The sequence below is a fragment of the Diabrotica virgifera genome, chromosome 9 (genome assembly GCF_917563875.1).
Source record: "Diabrotica virgifera virgifera chromosome 9, PGI_DIABVI_V3a".
Taxonomy (NCBI): Eukaryota; Metazoa; Arthropoda; class Insecta; order Coleoptera; family Chrysomelidae; genus Diabrotica; species Diabrotica virgifera.
Genome location: NC_065451.1, coordinates 9,065,998 through 9,083,479, shown reverse-complemented (window position 1 = coordinate 9,083,479; position 17,482 = coordinate 9,065,998). Strand labels below are relative to the sequence as shown.

The following is a 17,482-nucleotide window of genomic DNA, read 5'->3' as shown; positions in this document are numbered from 1 at the left end:
AGGCCCTAGGCAACCCAAGCTATAAGGCGCCCCTTAAGAAACCTAGCTTTCTCCATTTTTACTAATTTTTATTTTTGAAAATGTCCGTTCTCCTGTTGCGAAATAACCCAAATTGACTGTGAAGCAGGAATAAATTATTTTCCCTACAAGTTTGAGGCTGGGCTATAAAATATTTGAACTGTTATAGTTCATTTTCAAGTTCAGATACAATATCATCAGGATAGTTTTTATGTAGTTTTGAAGCACACTCCTTTATTTGAGTATCACTCAATTTTGGAAAAACACAAATACTGAGTTCATTGACCCGTACACTGTCAACCGACGACTCAGCTCAGTAATTAGAGTATATAGGGGAGTGCATATAGATTTTCACTTCGGAAAAAATCAAACAAGATAGAACTTTTTGTATTTTCATTAAGAAATGTTTAATAAACAACATATCAAAAAGTTCTACTCCAGAAGTGGGTGCTTCATTTTTTATTAAACAAATGAACTACGAAATTAGATGTTTTTTTAAATACCTCCGAAAATATAAATTTTAGAAAAAAACTGACTCGACCATTGAAAAATTTAGAAAATATTACAAAAAAAACCTTATATAAAGAATTTTCTAAAATTAAATCTGTATCTCATCTCCTATAATTTTTTATTTATAACGCTAAAGTCACCCTTCTCACAAACATTGGCGCACTTTAAACTAGCGTACGGCGAAGTGCACGGTTGAGTTATTTTAATGTAATTCTTTAACTAATGGATCAAATGAAATTTTACAAATTGAACGTGAAAGAAGAATAATTAAACTATCTTATGGTTATAATAAAAAGAAATAAAATGTATGGGCATAAGTACGGTGTGCGCGGAAAATGAGCCTTACATGAATTTTGTTTAAAAATGATTTAAACATGTGTAACTAATACAATTTTTCTTACAAAACCCTTAATTTTGCACATTTTTACCTTTCAAGCATCTTGCTAAATAATGTTTCATTCAAAAAAAATCTCAAAAATTTAATTCAAATGATATGACGTCTCAAAAAATGTAATTTTTGAAATCTTCGTAGTTTTATTGAATTATCACCACTTTAAGACAGTATTACTCAAGTTTGAACAGATCTATTACAGTTTTATAAGTGATTTTTTAAAGCTTAGGATGTAGTCGTTAAAATGCACTAAATTATTTTACTTTATAAATGAAATAAACTATTTCTTTTTGAGATAATTAAGAAGGACACCAAAAATGTAATACAAAAACCGAAAATTACCAGCTAAAAAAATGTTTATACAAAGTGATTACAACTTTTTTCTGTAAAACTTTCCTAAAATACATTTAATAATAAGCTTCAACAATAATAAATGTTCAGCAAAATTTTTTTAGCTCTTATACAGTATGTCTGCGTAACTTGGAACCTTAAGATAAATTTTTTATTATCAGTTTTTCTAAAAAAAGTTATTCTTTATAAAATACTCTGCATCGTATATAATCTAAGATGCAATCATCAAATATCAAATTTAATTAATTTTATACTAGGTATGTCAAAAAATATGAATTTCACTCAAGAGTAAAGTACCTTTACATTTCACAATATCGAAGTTGTTAAAAGTCGTTGTAAAAATATCGAATAAGAAAAGTTGTTTGGAATTAAAAAATTTGTTTTAGTGTTCAATTACATAATTCTATTTAAAATATTGTAAATAATAAAGGCACTTAACTCTTAAGAAAAATTCATATTTTTTACATACCTGGTATAAAATTAAAAAAGTTTGATATCTATTGGTTGTATCTTAGATTTTAGACCAGTGAGAGTATTTTATAAAGAATAACTTTTTTTCGTAAAAGTAATAATAAAATAGTTATCATAATTGTAATAAAATGATGATGAGTATCCGTAATTTGAGAAAAAATTGAATATTTTTTTCATTTTTTGATATTCTGGAATATAAAGGTACTTTACTATTTAACGAAATTCATATTTTGACATAACTCGTATAAAATTGATAAAATTTGATATCTGATGGTTAAGTTTTAGATTCTTGACTATCCTGAGCATTTTATGAAGAATAACTTTTTTTCGTAAAATTGATAATAAAAAAGTTTTCCGTGTGGTTCCTAGCTACGCAGACATACTGTATAAGAACTTATGTATAAGAATTTTCAAATTGTAATGCCATATTCGGATTCAGTATAATCAAAAACAAAATAGAAACATATTTGATCAAAGTAAAATGATGCATTTAACGATATTTTTAAAATTATTTATACAAAATAATTGTTATTGTTTAAACAATTAATAAACAATTAGCGGCCAAATCTGCGAGTAGAACTTTTTACTTTAACATGTATACAAACTAACAAAAAAAGTTTTAGAAAAATATAAGCTTGTTTGAATTTTTCCGAAACAATGCATGTTTTCGTTCTAATTGCACTCCCCTAATAGTAGAGAATATATTCAGAGTATTGTAGGTCGCAGGCCCTCTGCTCGTAATAAGCAAAATTATCTTTTTGGAATTTTAAGAACTCCAAAAGTGAATTTAGAAGCTGAACTGCAGTTTGAAGTTCAAGTTCAATCTCTTCTCTCTGCAATGATTTACTGACAGCGTTGATGCGTTCTAAAATTGTTACCCAAAACTCATTAATTATGAATGTTTCTTTTTTTTTTGACATTTCTTTCAACAAATACTCATGAACTGTTTCGGCTTGCTGATTAGTGTCTTCAGCAAGAGTATGAAGAGCAGATTTGAAAGCGTTTTAACCTTTAGGCAAAAGTCTTATGGCATGTGTTGCTTGTTCTTATAAGGACTAGATCGTGGCGAATGAGATGGCTTAAGCATTTGATCATAACTTCCCAACAGTGGGTAGAGGATGAAAAAAAGTTGTACACATACTGAAGAAACCCAAAATACGATATTCTATCTGAGGAAAATACGTCAGCCAATCTCTTTTAATTTTTGTTCCACTGATTTGTTTTCGAAAAACCATAGATTGTATAAAAATCTTGTAATGCCTTCAAAATTTCTTTTTGACGCTGAAAGATGTTCAAGCTTTTCGTTCAAGACGTTCAAGAAGCTTTTTGACTTCCATCAAGGTTTTTACATTCTGAAGACCTTTCCCAATCCAAAATGTCCATAGTTCTTTAGTTACTGTATTCCGTAATCCTATGCCGTTTTCCGAATTTAGGACCCAATTTATCTTTAACTTCAATTTTTAACTTAGTTTCGGTTTCTGGTTCATTAACTTCTTGAACTGGAATAGAACTGTCGTTACAAGGTTTTTCATCTTTTTCAGTTAGGGAAGCTATGTTTCCATCAGTTATTTCTATTCCGCATCACGTGCATTTTCATTGGTTGCTGCTTCACTTGCTATGGATTTCCGTGTGAAACTGGGTTTAAATAAGTTTTGCTTCTGTTTTGGATTTTGATTAAGGATCTTTTCTTTCTCCTGATGTTTCTTATGATTTTTGCTCACTTTCGATTCTTGTTTCCATCTGTAGTACTGGTCTTTCTACCAAAGGGCATTTATTAGCGATGTATTCCCACAGCATATGCTTTCTATGTGAACAAAAGTATGCATTGTAATGTAGCTTTATACGTCCACCATAACGTTTATGGTATTGCGCGATATTTGAATCTTTCAACATTTTTTCGTTTTGGTCCCCGCGAGGCCCCCTTTGGGGCCGAGGCCCCTAGGCAACTGCCTACTTTGCCTAATGGTTAATCCGGCACTAAGTAGAGCAGACGAAAGCCATCCAAAGCGACCAAATGCGCAAACAAAACTGGCAAACTTTTTGCTTCGGTATTGTGTTTATCTAATACCTTCAGAAAGAAAAAGCCATTAATGCGGAATATTCTAGTGTTAATGGTATTTTTGGGTGATGAAATTGCGAAAAACGCCCCACATGAAGGAGAGAAAAATGCTATTTTACTAACACAATGCACTAACAAAAATACTTCAATGTAAATTTACAACAGAAATTTTCTGCCACTTTATTTAAATACTTATTTTGAATAGCGAAGTACTGTAAAATAAAAATGTATACCATTTTTATTCAGTTGCAATGCGAAGGCAAAACAATCTTACTTTTCAATTAGAATACGGAGTGTAGTCCAGTCCCTTGAACCGCGATTTTCGGCTCTTATTGGAGCCTTCATCGGAAGGAACGTAGGCACTGTTCTCTATATTTTAACTAATTCGTATCGAGAGGTTTTCCCACCCATTGCAACTGAAGTGATGATAGTAGGTGGCTAGCGCCATCTGGCATTGAAAGACGAAGTAGTTTTCAATCCTAATAGTAAATTATTAATATTGAAAATATTAAAAATATTACTAAAAGATTTTTAAATTGAAAACTTATTGGTACACTTTCCTGGTGACACCTCCAAGACTTCTACAATTTGCAAGTCAAATGGATGCTGCAGTGAAGACGAGAGGGAAGGAATTCTACACTATGCAATTCACATCCCCCGTCTGCAGCTGGTAAAGTTCCAACGGTGGGAAAACCTCTCGATGCGAATCAGTTAAAATATGGAGAAGAGTGCCTACGTTCCTTCCGATGAAGGCTCCAATAAGAGCCGAAAATCGCGATTCAACGGACTGGACTGCACTCCGTATTCTAATTGAAAAGTAAGATTGTTTTGCCTTCGCATTGCAACTGAATAAAAATGGTATACATTTTTATTTTATAGTCGTATTACTCCGTAGAGTAACTAGGTGCATTTTTCCGTTGGAACTTTACCAGCTGCAGACGGGGGATGTGAATTGCATAGTGTAGAATTCCTTCCCTCTCGTCTTCACTGCAGCATCCATTTGACTTGCAAATTGTAGAAGTCTTGGAGGTGTCACCAGGAAAGTGTACCAATAAGTTTTCAATTTAAAAATCTTTTAGTAATATTTTTAATATTTTCAATATTAATAATTTACTATTAGGATTGAAAACTACTTCGTCTTTCAATGCCAGATGGCGCTAGCCACCTACTATCATCACTTCAGTTGCAATGGGTGGGAAAACCTCTCGATGCGAATCAGTTAAAATATGGAGAACAGTGCCTACGTTCCTTCCGATGAAGGCTCCAATAAGAGCCGAAAATCGCGATTTAAGGGACTGGACTGCACTCCGTATTCTAATTGAAAAGTAAGATTGATTTGCCTTCGCATTGCAACTGAATAAAAATGGTATACATTTTTATTTTATAGTCGTATTACTCCGTAGAGTAACTAGGTGCATTTTTCCGTTGGAACTTTACCAGCTGCAGACGGGGGATGTGAATTGTATAGTGTAGAATTCCTTCCCTCTCGTCTTCACTGCAGCATCCATTTGACTTGCAAATTGTAGAAGTCTTGGAGGTGTCACCAGGAAAGTGTACCAATAAGTTTTCACTTTAAAAATATTTTAGTAATATTTTTAATATTTTCAATATTAATAATTTACTATTAGGATTGAAAACTACTTCGTCGAAGTACTATAATAAAAACTTACCTTGATAACTTCGGGATCGTCTAAGATTGGTGGATTGTCGACACCGAAGGAGTGAGGTATGAACGTGTAAAATCTGTTGGAGGCATCTATAAATCTGGATCTTTCTGCTTTTTCGTTTATCAGAGTTTGCAATTCGCTCAAAACTCCGAAGGCTTTTTGAATTTGGGCTTTACTCAATTTACCTAGAAGAAGAAAACATATAAGATAAGATGATGTTCTTCTTCTTCTTTTAGTTTCATGGCCTCCACCTCTTAGGTACGTGGCCAGTCCTCGTATTTAGACTGTAATTGAAAGGGAATTCTCTTTTAAAAGGGTCTGGATTTTTCCATATTCCCTTTTTTATATAGAAATAGAAAGCTACATAAATCTAAATTAAATCGATTATTTTTTGATGATTTTAACTTCCAATCGTATAGTAAGATATTTGATCACGTGTTTAATTCTGTTCAATCAGATTAAAATTATACTGAGAATTATCTACTGTAGAAAATTACCGATAGAATTTTTTAAAGTAGATTGTTTCTGTTTAATGGCAACCAGTTTCCTAGTTTTGACAACTGTCACATTCAAGAAAATATCCATAATATACATATTAAAAAATAATCTTACGAATATCACACGACAGTAAGAATAAATAAGAAAATAATGCTTCATTTTTACTCAAATTTGTTGTCATTGGGTAATAGCCACTGTGTCTATTGCCAGACAACAAATTTTCGAAAAACTGTCGCATTATTTTCAATTTATTCTCACTCTCTTGTGATATTATACCCGATAATTTTTGATAATTTCCCGTCGTCAAGTATATTACGTCAGATGCCCTTCGTTGCTACGAAAAAATACATTCAGTGACATTAATGACAATTAATGTTTTAAAAATTATAAAAGTGATGACTTTCAACCGTCAAATTAATATTTATAACAACTGTGTGTTTAATTGTACTAATTTGTACTTACATAAATAAATTACAATAAAATTTGGTGTTGAACAGTTTTATTCATGAAATAATCGCAACAAATTGCGCTCGATCTCTAAAATTAATATAGAATTTTTGCCCTCGTGACACTTTGACATAATTGCACTCGCCTTGGGCTCGTGAAATTAAAACTGTCAAAGTGTCACTCGGGAAAAATTCAATAATTTTAGAGCTCTTGTGCAATTACTACAGATAATTTTTTCACTAACTATGTATTCAGTGATTGTAATAGTTTATATGTACCTACAACAGAAACTAATACCTACTCAATCGAGAAAAGAGGAAAAGTGTTAAAGTAATTTTTTAATAATATATTGTTACTGTGGAACATGAATTTTGAACATCTTTAACAACAAAATACTTGGATCACAGAGTATATCTTGATGTATTCTCTGCTTCTATCTTCCATAAATAATACACAATAAATCACTTTTTATAAAGTTCACGTCTTAAATCAATTATTTATCAAATACACTATATATCAATATTATTTAATCAACAACTCCGCTTTCTTGCCGCTTTCTTTCCAATATCGTTTTCATGATTTAATTCAATTTAATAGTTCCCGAGATATTCTATTTGTTTATAAGCCAAAAAATTGTTTATAATTTGAAAATATTCCTGAGGCCGCCTAAATAGTCAAATTTTAATTCTGTAAGTACATTAGATAGGTACAGTGTGTTTTTATATAAAAATCATAATTATTCTTATGTATCATAATTATTGTGGTTATTATAGCGACCGTAAATTTTTAATTAACAATTCAATTGTTGCTAAACTGTTCATTAAATGTCCATCGGCTTCTGGAATTATAATCTATACGGAAAGAGCTTTTATGTTACCAAGCTATTTAATTATTGATAGACAATTACGTATCTAAAATTTTAGTTGAGGATTAAAGATTTGGTTGGAAAAACCCGCATTTTCCGGAGAATTTAATTACGGTGAATTTTTATTTGGGTGTTTTTGGTGTTAAGTTAAAATCTTTGGAGTTATAGAGCAAAAATTGAAAAAAACACGATTTTCGGGCGCCATTTTGTTTATAAAAAAAGTAGCACACTATCTGCGGACTTTGCATACCTGTATTATTAATATTAGTATGGTATAGTTAGACCCAAACCCAGACATCCAAAGTGAAAGTTATCCTCCAACACCAAATTGTTCTATATGGTCCACATAATGTTCAGAAAAAAGTCACACCATTTTGAGCGTCGGATTTGGGGGGGGGGGGAGAGGAGGGAGAAATCTGCAAATTCATAGTTTTTTACGTTTTTCGTCAATATTTCTAAAACTAAGCGGTTTAGCATGAACAACCCTCTATACAAAATTGTTCTACATTAAATTTGAAATAAAAAAGGCCCTATGCATAATCTTTCTAAAATGAATGGTTCCAAAGTTATGGAGGTACTATAGTATAATTGGTCCAAAAAAAGGCCTAACCCAAACATCCAAAGTAAAAGTTTTCCTCCAACACCAAAATGTTCTATATGGTCCACATATTGTTCAGTAAAAAGTTACAGCATTTTGAGCGTCCGGTTTGGGGGGGAGATGGGGGAGAAGTCGGTAAATTAGTAGTTTTTTTATGTTTTTCGTCAATATTATTAAAACTATGCTTTAGCGTAAGGAATGTTCTATAGAAACATGTTCTACATAAAATTTAAAACAAAATAGGTTCTATACATAATTGTTATAAAATCAACGGTTCCAGAGTTACGGAGGGTGAAAAGTGGAGGTTTTCGATACTTTTTATATTTACCGATTTCTCCCCCCTCTCCCCCCCCCCCCAAACCAGACGCTCAAAATGGTGTGACTTTTTTCGGAACATTATGTGGACCATATAGAACAATTTGGTGTTGAAGGATAACTTTCACTTTGGATGTCTGGGTTTTTGGTATAGTTACATATATCATAAATATTGCCCAAAAAATATAAAAAGTATCGAAAACCTCACTTTTAACCCTCCGTAACTCTGGAACCGTTGATTTTATAACAATTATGTATACAACATTTTTTGTTTTAAATTTCATGTAGAACATTTTTGTATATAACATTGTTTACGCTAAAGCATAGTTTTAGAAATATTGACGAAAAACTTAAAAAACGACTAATTTACCGGCTTCTCTCCCATCTCCCTCCCAAACCGGACGCTCAAAATGGTGTAACTTTTTACTGAACAATATGTGGGCCATATAGAACATTTTGGTGTTGAAGGAAAACTTTTACTTTGTATGTTTGGGTTAGGCCTTTTTTTGGACCAGTTATACTATACTACCTCCGTAACTTTGGAACCATTCATTTTAGAAAGATTATGCATAGGGCCTTTTTTATTTCAAATTTAATGTAGAACAATTTTGTATAGAAGGTTGTTCATGCTAAACCGCATAGTTTTAGAAACATTGGCGAAAAACTTAAAAAACTACGAATTTACCAATTTCTCCCCCCTCTCCCCCCCAAACCCGACGCTCAAAATGGTGTGACTTTTTTCTGGACATTGTGTGGACCATATAGAACAATTTGGTGTTGAAGGATAACTTTCACTTTGGATGTCTGGGTTATGCCATCTTTTGGAGCAACTATACTATACTATACAGGGTGTAACGAAAATACAGGTCATAAATTTAATCACATATTCTGGGACCAAAAATAGTTTGATTGAGCCTAACTTACCTTAGTACAAATGTGCATATAAAAAAAGTTACAACCCTATGAAGTTACAAAATGAAAATCGATTTTTTCCAATATATCGAAAACTATTAAAGATTTTTTATTGAAAATGGACATATGGCATTTTTCTGACAGTAGCATCTTAAAAAAAAATTATAGTGAAATTTGGACACCCTATAAAAATTTTATGGGGGTTTAGTTCCTTTAAACCCCCCCAAACTTTTGTGTACGTTCCAATTAAATTGTTATTGTAGTACCATTACTTAAACACACTATTTTTAAAACTTTTTTGGCTCTTAGTACTTTTTCGAAAATTCAGTTTTTATCGAGATATTTTGAATATTTTTCAAATCCACCACATATTTGTATATGGTTAAGTACGATTATGGAGACTAGGTAAAAATATGAAAATTTATGTATGATTTACATTTTTAGGTATATTTTGAACCGTATTAAAAAATAAGCCATATCTCGATAAAAGTTGCCTTCTTGAAAAAATACAGAGGCAAAAAAGTTTTAAAAACATTTTGTTTAACTAATGGTATCGCATTAATAGTTTAATTGGAGCGTACACAAACATTTGGGGGGTTTAAAGGAACAAAACCCCCATAAAATTTTTATGTAAACATACTAAAAAAGAAGCCGCAACTCGATAAAAACTGCCTTATCGAAAAAATACTGAGAGCCAAAAAAGTTTTAAAAATATTGAATTTAACTAATGGTACCACAATAATAATTTAATTGGAAAGTACAGAAAAGTTTGGGGGGTTTAAGGGAACAAAACCCCCATAAAATTTTTATGGGGAGCACAAATTTCACTATGATTTTTCTTTAAGATGCTCCTGCCGTAAGTATGCCACGTATCCATTTTCAATAAAAAATCTCTAATAGTTTTCGATATATTCGAAAAAATCGATTTTCATTTTGTAACTTCAAAGGGCTATAACTTTTTTTATGTGCATATTTATACTAAGGTAAGTTAAGTTCATTCGAACTATTTTTGGTCCCAGAATATGTGATTTAATTTATGACCTGTATTTTTGTTACACCCTGTATATACAGTCATAAGATTCGATTCCAGCAATAAAATTATAATAAATATAATAAAATTGCTGGTAGATAACTTTTACTTTATTATGTTGTAGAATATTATTTTATTTTTGTACTTTTTTAAATAAAAGATTTCTTTTAACATGTCAGATTTATGATTATTTATATTAAGGATAAATTTGTACCTTTTGAATTTCATTTATACTTTTTTCTACTTGCGGCATAAAGCGCAGCCGCGCGCTGTGCGCCCACTGTTGTAATTTATAAAAACGTGCCCGCCCGAGGCATGAGGCAGTGGCGTGCTGGAACTTTTCAAGTGGCCCGGTGATTTTATAGAAAAGCGGCCTCCCATCCTCATTTTACATTCTATTTTCAGGATGTTTTAATCGTTATTTATAAAACAAAAATACAAAAATATAAATTATTTTTAATCAAACATTAAACTTTAAATTCAATGAAATTGTTTAAAATTTGCTGTTTTATTATTTAAGAATAAGCAATCTTACAAATAATAAATATTATCACATGTATGTTGTTTGCAGTAAGGCAGAAACCATAATTTCCTGAATAAATATGTGGTGAGACCGCTCCCGTCCGAAAAAATTTCTGATTCGGTTTCTTTGTGGATTCCTATTCAAAAATGTCTCCTTTAAACAAATCTGAAGGGTGCCGGGCGGAATTTTTGGGCAGAAATTGTTTAAACAATTTTTTTAAACAAATACAAAAGATCACGTTTTTTTTTATTTAGGACATTTATTTTTAGGTTTTCTGGGTCATTCTAAAAAAGAAAGATATTTTTCATTTTTTCCTAAAAATTGATAGTTTTCGAGTTATAGGCGATTTAAAATCTGAAAAATGCGAAAATACGCATTAAAAACTCATATTTAAATTAGTATTTTTGAGGTTGCCAGATACTTATTTTGAAGGTTAAACATTATTCTTCAAGATTCTGAAGAGTGATCGCGTTTAACCTTAATTTATACCGTTGGTTTTTAATTGTTAAATATGCGTGTTTATCCGATTTTTTTGCCGGTGCGGCGAGCTGTATCTCAAAAATCTCCTATTTACCTCCGAAAAATATTTTTTCTATATTCTTTGGGATATTCTAAATAAAATAAGTTTCTTGGCATTTTTCTCAAAAGTTAATAGTTTTAAAGTTATAAGCGATTTAAAATTCGAAAATTGCCAAAACAACGCATTTTTGGATTTTAAATCGCTTATAACTTTAAAAACTGTTAACTTTTGAGAAAAATGTCAAGAAACATAGTTTATTTAGAATGTCCCAAAGAATCTAGAAAAAATATTTTTCGGAGGAAAATAGGAGATTTTTGAAATACAGCTCGCCGCACCGGCAAAAAATCGGATAAACACGCATATTTAACAATTAAAAAACAACGGTTTAAATTAAGGTCAGACGCAATCACTCTTCAGAATTTTGAAGCTGAATGTTAAAACTTCAATTTAAGTATATGGGAACCTCAAAAATACTAATTTAAATATGAGTTTTTAGGCCTCGAAAATGCGTATTTTCGCATTTTTCATATTTTAAATCGCCTATAACTCGAAAACTATCAATTTTTGAGAAAATTTACAAGATTCTTGTTTAGAATGACCTACAAAACTTAAAAATATATGCTTGGGAGCAAAAAAACGTGATCTCTTGTATTTGTTTAAAAAAATTGTTTAAACAATTTCTGCCAAAAATTTCGCCCGACACCCTTCACATTTGTTTAAGGGTGACATTTTTGAATAGGAATCCACAAAGAAACCGAATCAGAAATTTTTCCAGACGGGAGCGGTCTCACCACATGGACTACGCAATATATACATTTAATGTGATTAAAAGATGAAAATAAAATAAAATTTTGAGAATTTTTCAATTATGTATTAAGTTGAATTTTAGTAAATCAATAATAATTATACAAGAGAGTACAAATACAAGTACAGTACAAATACTTTAATTTAACAATATTTAAATGTTAATACAACGCATTAATCTAAACATTATTTTGCAATACCGTAAAAAAAGTTTCTTTTGAATGAGATATTTGAAATTAAAAATCACACTAAATTTTCTCTTTTTTTTTACCACTGTAACTTATTAAAATAAACATTATAGTACCTTGCAGGGACTTTCGGCCCTCTGTAATAATGCAATCTTTCAATCTGCGTTTAATTTTTCAACAATACTTATTAGTTTTCTCAGGATTCGAAAAAAAAAAATAAATAAATGCATTTAAAACACATTGGTGCGAAAATTTTGCGCCTACGCCCTTAAAGAAGATTTTTGAGCAAATTCGTCGATTATTTCATTATTTTTAGGCTCATACAAAGTGTCTTTTTCTATAGCCATTAGCACAAATGTTTCTAAGTGATCTTGTGTTAAATTACTTCTTAACCTATTTTTTATGTATTTCAACGTTGAAAAGCTTCTTTCACAAGAATACTTGTGTCACTGAGAGAGTTAATAAATGCTTATTTATCTGTAGCAATCATGTATGTACATATAGTCTTATTAATTTACTTAAACTGTATTTTACAATCAAAATAGATTTAAATTTTTGTGAAATATTTTGTTAACATCATTCGATTCGAAATTAAAAAAAAATTGTTGTTACATCAGATCTAGAAATTTTTGTGAAAAAAAAACTTATTTGGCCGGCCTCAAGAGGCCGCAGCCTCTCGGTGATTGCACCGTTTCATTTATATGGCCAGCACGCCACTGGCTTGAGACAGATCTGTGAAGTAGAGAATGTATTTTCAGAACGAGATGTTAAAAGAGTATAACTCGTACCAATAGTGTAAAAGAAATTTGGAATAAACTAATCCAAAGTCGAATGTATGATTTTTAACTGATACCTACCACTAAAAATATTACAATATTGGCAGTGGCGTAACAAACTCCGTCGGGGCCCCCTTTAAAAAATTACCCAATGCGACATGTGTAACAAATACTTATATGTGTTACAGCCCAGTAAATCAACGTAAAATATGGCGATACCGTGTAATTTTCAGTGTCACCACCGAAGTGGTCAACTCAAGACTTTTCGAGTTATTTATGAGTAAAAATGTTTATTGTTCAACAAAAAAAACCACGTTTTTAGGCGATTTTTCGCGATTCAAAGAGTAAGTAGTCGATCGAAAAGAATATTGTTAGCAAAAATGTATCTAGCTTATAAAAAATGTGAAACAAAAATGAAGTCTATCGACTCAGTAAAAGAAAACTGGTAGCGCATGAAAAGTTTTTCTTATTCGTCAAATTTCAAATCGAATCTTTTAACGTGATATGAGTAAAAAATGAAATACTGTTCGGGGAAATTCATTAGAACTTTTTTAAAGTGTTTAAAAGAAGATTTATTTTTTAAAAAAATTTATAGCATCAGAACTAAGCCAGTTACGCTCAAAATACAGTTAATCGTATTTTTTGGTAAAAAATTGTGAAAATCTCCCCATATTTAGCACGCCAAATGAAACTAATCATTATCGCCTTAAAAATTACCTAACTTTTTTATACGACCTGTAAGTTTCACCGGTTCAAAGTGCTTATTTTTAAAAGGGTTCTAGTTTAAGGGCTTGAACGAGTCACTAATCACGAGTACATGCAAATTTTAAACAGCCATGTCTTAACCAATTTTTGTCTTACAGAAAAACAAAATAAAGCCAAAATATTTATAAAAGCAAGACCTACCTACATTTCTTTACTCTTTGAGATTTTTCGTATCACTAATACTTTTTAAGTTATTTTGAAAAAAGGCATTTTTCCAAAATAAAAAAACTTTTAAAATTTTTCAAAAATAAGAATTTTGAACCGGTCAAACTTACAGATCATATAAACAATAAATATTTAAAGTAAATGGTAAAGCGCTAATGATAAATTTTATTTGGGGTGCGAAAGAGCGGCAGATTTTCACGATTTTTTTTTACCAAAAAAGGGGCCAACTTTATTTTGAGCGTAACTCGTATAGTTTTGGTGCTAGAAACTTTTATAAAAAATAAAAATAAAGCTTTTTTGAAACATTTAAAAAAGTTGTAAGAGGTTTTCCAGAAAATTGTTTTATTTTTTGGTTATTTCAGGTTGAAATATTCGATTTGGAATTGGACAAATAAGAATAATTTTTCATAATGGTAGGGGAGCAAAGTATGCTAAATGTGCAGTCACTCAAGCGCTTTGGGGACCTATTGGGTTGTGAAGAGTAGGTCCCAAAACCAAAAAAAGTTAAGTAGAGTTTTCCATTTTAGTGGGCGCTTGCCATTATTTAATTTAATTTTCCTTTTCCAACAAGCGTTTTTTCCGATTATAACGCCATATATCCATAATTCGAAAAAATGTTTCGAATGAAAGTTACTTATTTTTACGTAATGAATCCAAATCTGCAATAAAAAATGAGGACTCCTATTTAAGATTTTAAAGTAACCCCCCACCCCACATCCAAGGGGGGTCGTGTTTGATGCCATTCGATAGATTTTTCAAAAATATTGAATAAGTGTATTTTACAGTTTTTCGATCTGATGTTCATTTCACGAAATATCGCGGGATTCGTGTTTAAAATATTAAATTTACCCCCACCCCTCTACGTGGTAAGTCGTGTTTCTCCCCACACGTACCAGGTTTCTCCCCATATGCTAATCTGACGCGCTCGAGTAACTGCAAAAATCCCCGCTTGGGCTCCCCTACCATAAGCTTCAACTGTGCTTTTACTGTGTCTTCATGGACTTCGTGAATAAGTACACCATTTTCTGAATCTTATAAGCTACATTTTGGCTACAAATATTTTTTCGATATCTAATATTGAATTCGATAAATAATTATTTTTGAGTTACTTGCAGAAAACCCGTCTGAAAACGTTATTTTTTTTTAATAAACATTTTCACTCGCAAATGACTTGAAAAGTATTAGCATAGATAAAGAAACTCTATAGAAGAAAAAAAGTTGCTTATACAGTAGACTCGCGATTATTCGAGGTATCTGGGACCGTGACTACCTCGGATATGGAAAAACTCGGTTAACACTGAGATTGGTTATGTTGATAGAAAAACACGTAAATAACCATAACTGTGGATATTTTAATCACAAAACTAATAACTTTTACTGTCTATAAAAGATAAAAACATTTACCTTATCAATATTACTGTTTAAAAAAATATTTGTTTGATTTTTGCGTAAGCTTCATTCCTGTTTTTGAGGCGGCGATGTTGCGCCAAGGTTGAAAGTTGTAACTCACCAGTTATGACTTTTGCCTCGGTTAACCGAGGGGCTCGGATAACCGAGAGTCGGATAATCGCGAGTCTACTGTAATTAGTAAATTTATACATTTCCGGACTTATTTTAAACGTATGTTTTTTACCCCAAGGAGGCGTGTCACCCCCCGAAGTAAAAGCAACCAACGGCATAAATCCAACTTTGAAGTGGAGTGTAACTAGAACCTAAATCCAAATTGTCAAGCAAATACGTCCGTAGTGACTCTGATAATTTCACTCCAAAACTGTCATTTACTGAGCTATTGGTGTATTCATGCATTGTTTATGACGACTTAAATTTTTCATCTTTATTGGTATAGAATAAAATAGAACAAAAATTATTAAATGATTACATTAGTATTATTCTATGACATGAACAACTTTCTTCGTGCACTATCTACTGTCAGCGAATATAATATCTACAATTTTATTAATTCGGATGGACAACTTCATTTTCAATACTGCACTGCTTATGCACTGCAAAAAACGTATGTATGCAAATAATATAAAAACACATTTTTACATATATTAGACAACAAGATGGGGCCCTTGACATATTGAGGCTTCATGCTGCGGGGGCCTCTGTTACGCCTCTGGATAATTGTATCAAAATACTAAACGTAGGTAAATATTAAAAAGAAAATTTCGGCAAATTGCAATTCTCGAATCTTTCAATAGTCACCTACAAAGCATTATAGTTTATTGTCGTTACCATAAAATTTCGGTAGGCCGGAAGGGATTAAGTTTCTAGATATTATGAGATGATTCACTTGGCAAATACGTCTATCTAGAAATTTACGTTTTTAATTTTAAACACACAACGTAAAATAATATAACAATAACAGATTTTTACATAATATCAGATGACAAGATGGGGCCCCTAAGCGATTGGGGCCCCCGCAAGCTTCACGCTGCAGGGGCCTCTGTTACGCCCCTGAATAATGGTTAAGTAAATCTCTTAGAAATGTATGAAACAAACTTCCCTTTCAATATGTCTAATAAATCTAAATCAAATAAATTTACTCACCCAAGGGCATTTTTTTTGTATCCAACTCGAACTCCAACATAAGATTTTTCATAGTGTTCACATCAAATATAACTTTGATGAGATCTTGTACTCGGGGATGCAGCTTCGAATCGCACTCGACGATGTCCAGTTTTTGAGCCTCCTCCTCTAAGTAGTCCATCTCGATGGGGTACTTTCTTCCAGGGACTTTTTTAAAGTTGTGTCTATTCCGCCACTCGTTTCCAGATTTCTCTTTGTACACTTTTTCGAAGTTTTCTTTGGCGTCGATCAAAGAGTCCATCTCTTCAAGTTTTTTACCTGTTGCGAGAGAAAATAACAATGACAAAATGAAATGAAATATCATCAGGTTGGTAAATTATTATTCCTATGGTTTTTAAGAAGTTGAGTAGTGGTTACTACATGGAACATTAGATCACTGAACACAAGAGACCAAGAAATAGCTCAAGCTCTGAAAGAGAAACAGGAAATAAAAATAAACTTTTTTTAACGAATAACGACACGAGAATAAACAACACGTTTTTTGACCACAAAGACCAACATAATTATAGATTCAATAACACCTGTGGACAAAGATCTAAGATATATTATGTTATAACGAACAAAGATATACTTGCATCAAAAACAAGTAATTGGACTTCGTAAGTCCTAGGTTTTCACCCAAAGTAATCGAAAGTAGAACTGGAAGTCGATATTTGAACGGTTCGTGTAATGCGTCGATCGATATACGATTTTACTAATTTTGAGTCATTTTTAATAAACTTTGGATCATCATTGTTTAAACAGAAATGACTTCAAAACAGGAACTAAACATTAAAACTCAACTTTTCAATACGCTTCGATTGATGTGTTACGTGTACTATTTCTGCGACTATTCGCGGTGTGCAAGTACTAGGAATGGAATTGAGAAACGATCGTGCGCGAATAGCGGAGAAATATTGCAACTTTCTTAAATAATTCATATTGTATATATATATATATATATATATATATATATATATATTTATATATATATATATATATATATATATATATATATATATATATATACGAATTTCA

At 31.5% G+C, this 17,482-nt stretch overlaps 1 protein-coding gene across 2 annotated transcripts in view; it reads right to left on the bottom strand.

Moving 5' to 3' along the window:
- The window catches only part of LOC114332241 (poly [ADP-ribose] polymerase), a 99,105-nt gene that overhangs the window by 25,046 nt on the left and 56,577 nt on the right, over positions 1 to 17,482 (bottom strand). For both annotated transcript variants that reach the window (XM_028281998.2, XM_028281999.2), the window contains 2 exons: positions 16,427 to 16,723; positions 5,471 to 5,652 (listed from right to left, as the gene is read on the bottom strand). In XM_028281998.2, the coding sequence (XP_028137799.2) occupies positions 5,471 to 5,652; positions 16,427 to 16,723 (479 nt within the window). The remainder of the gene's footprint in view (positions 1 to 5,470; positions 5,653 to 16,426; positions 16,724 to 17,482) is intronic.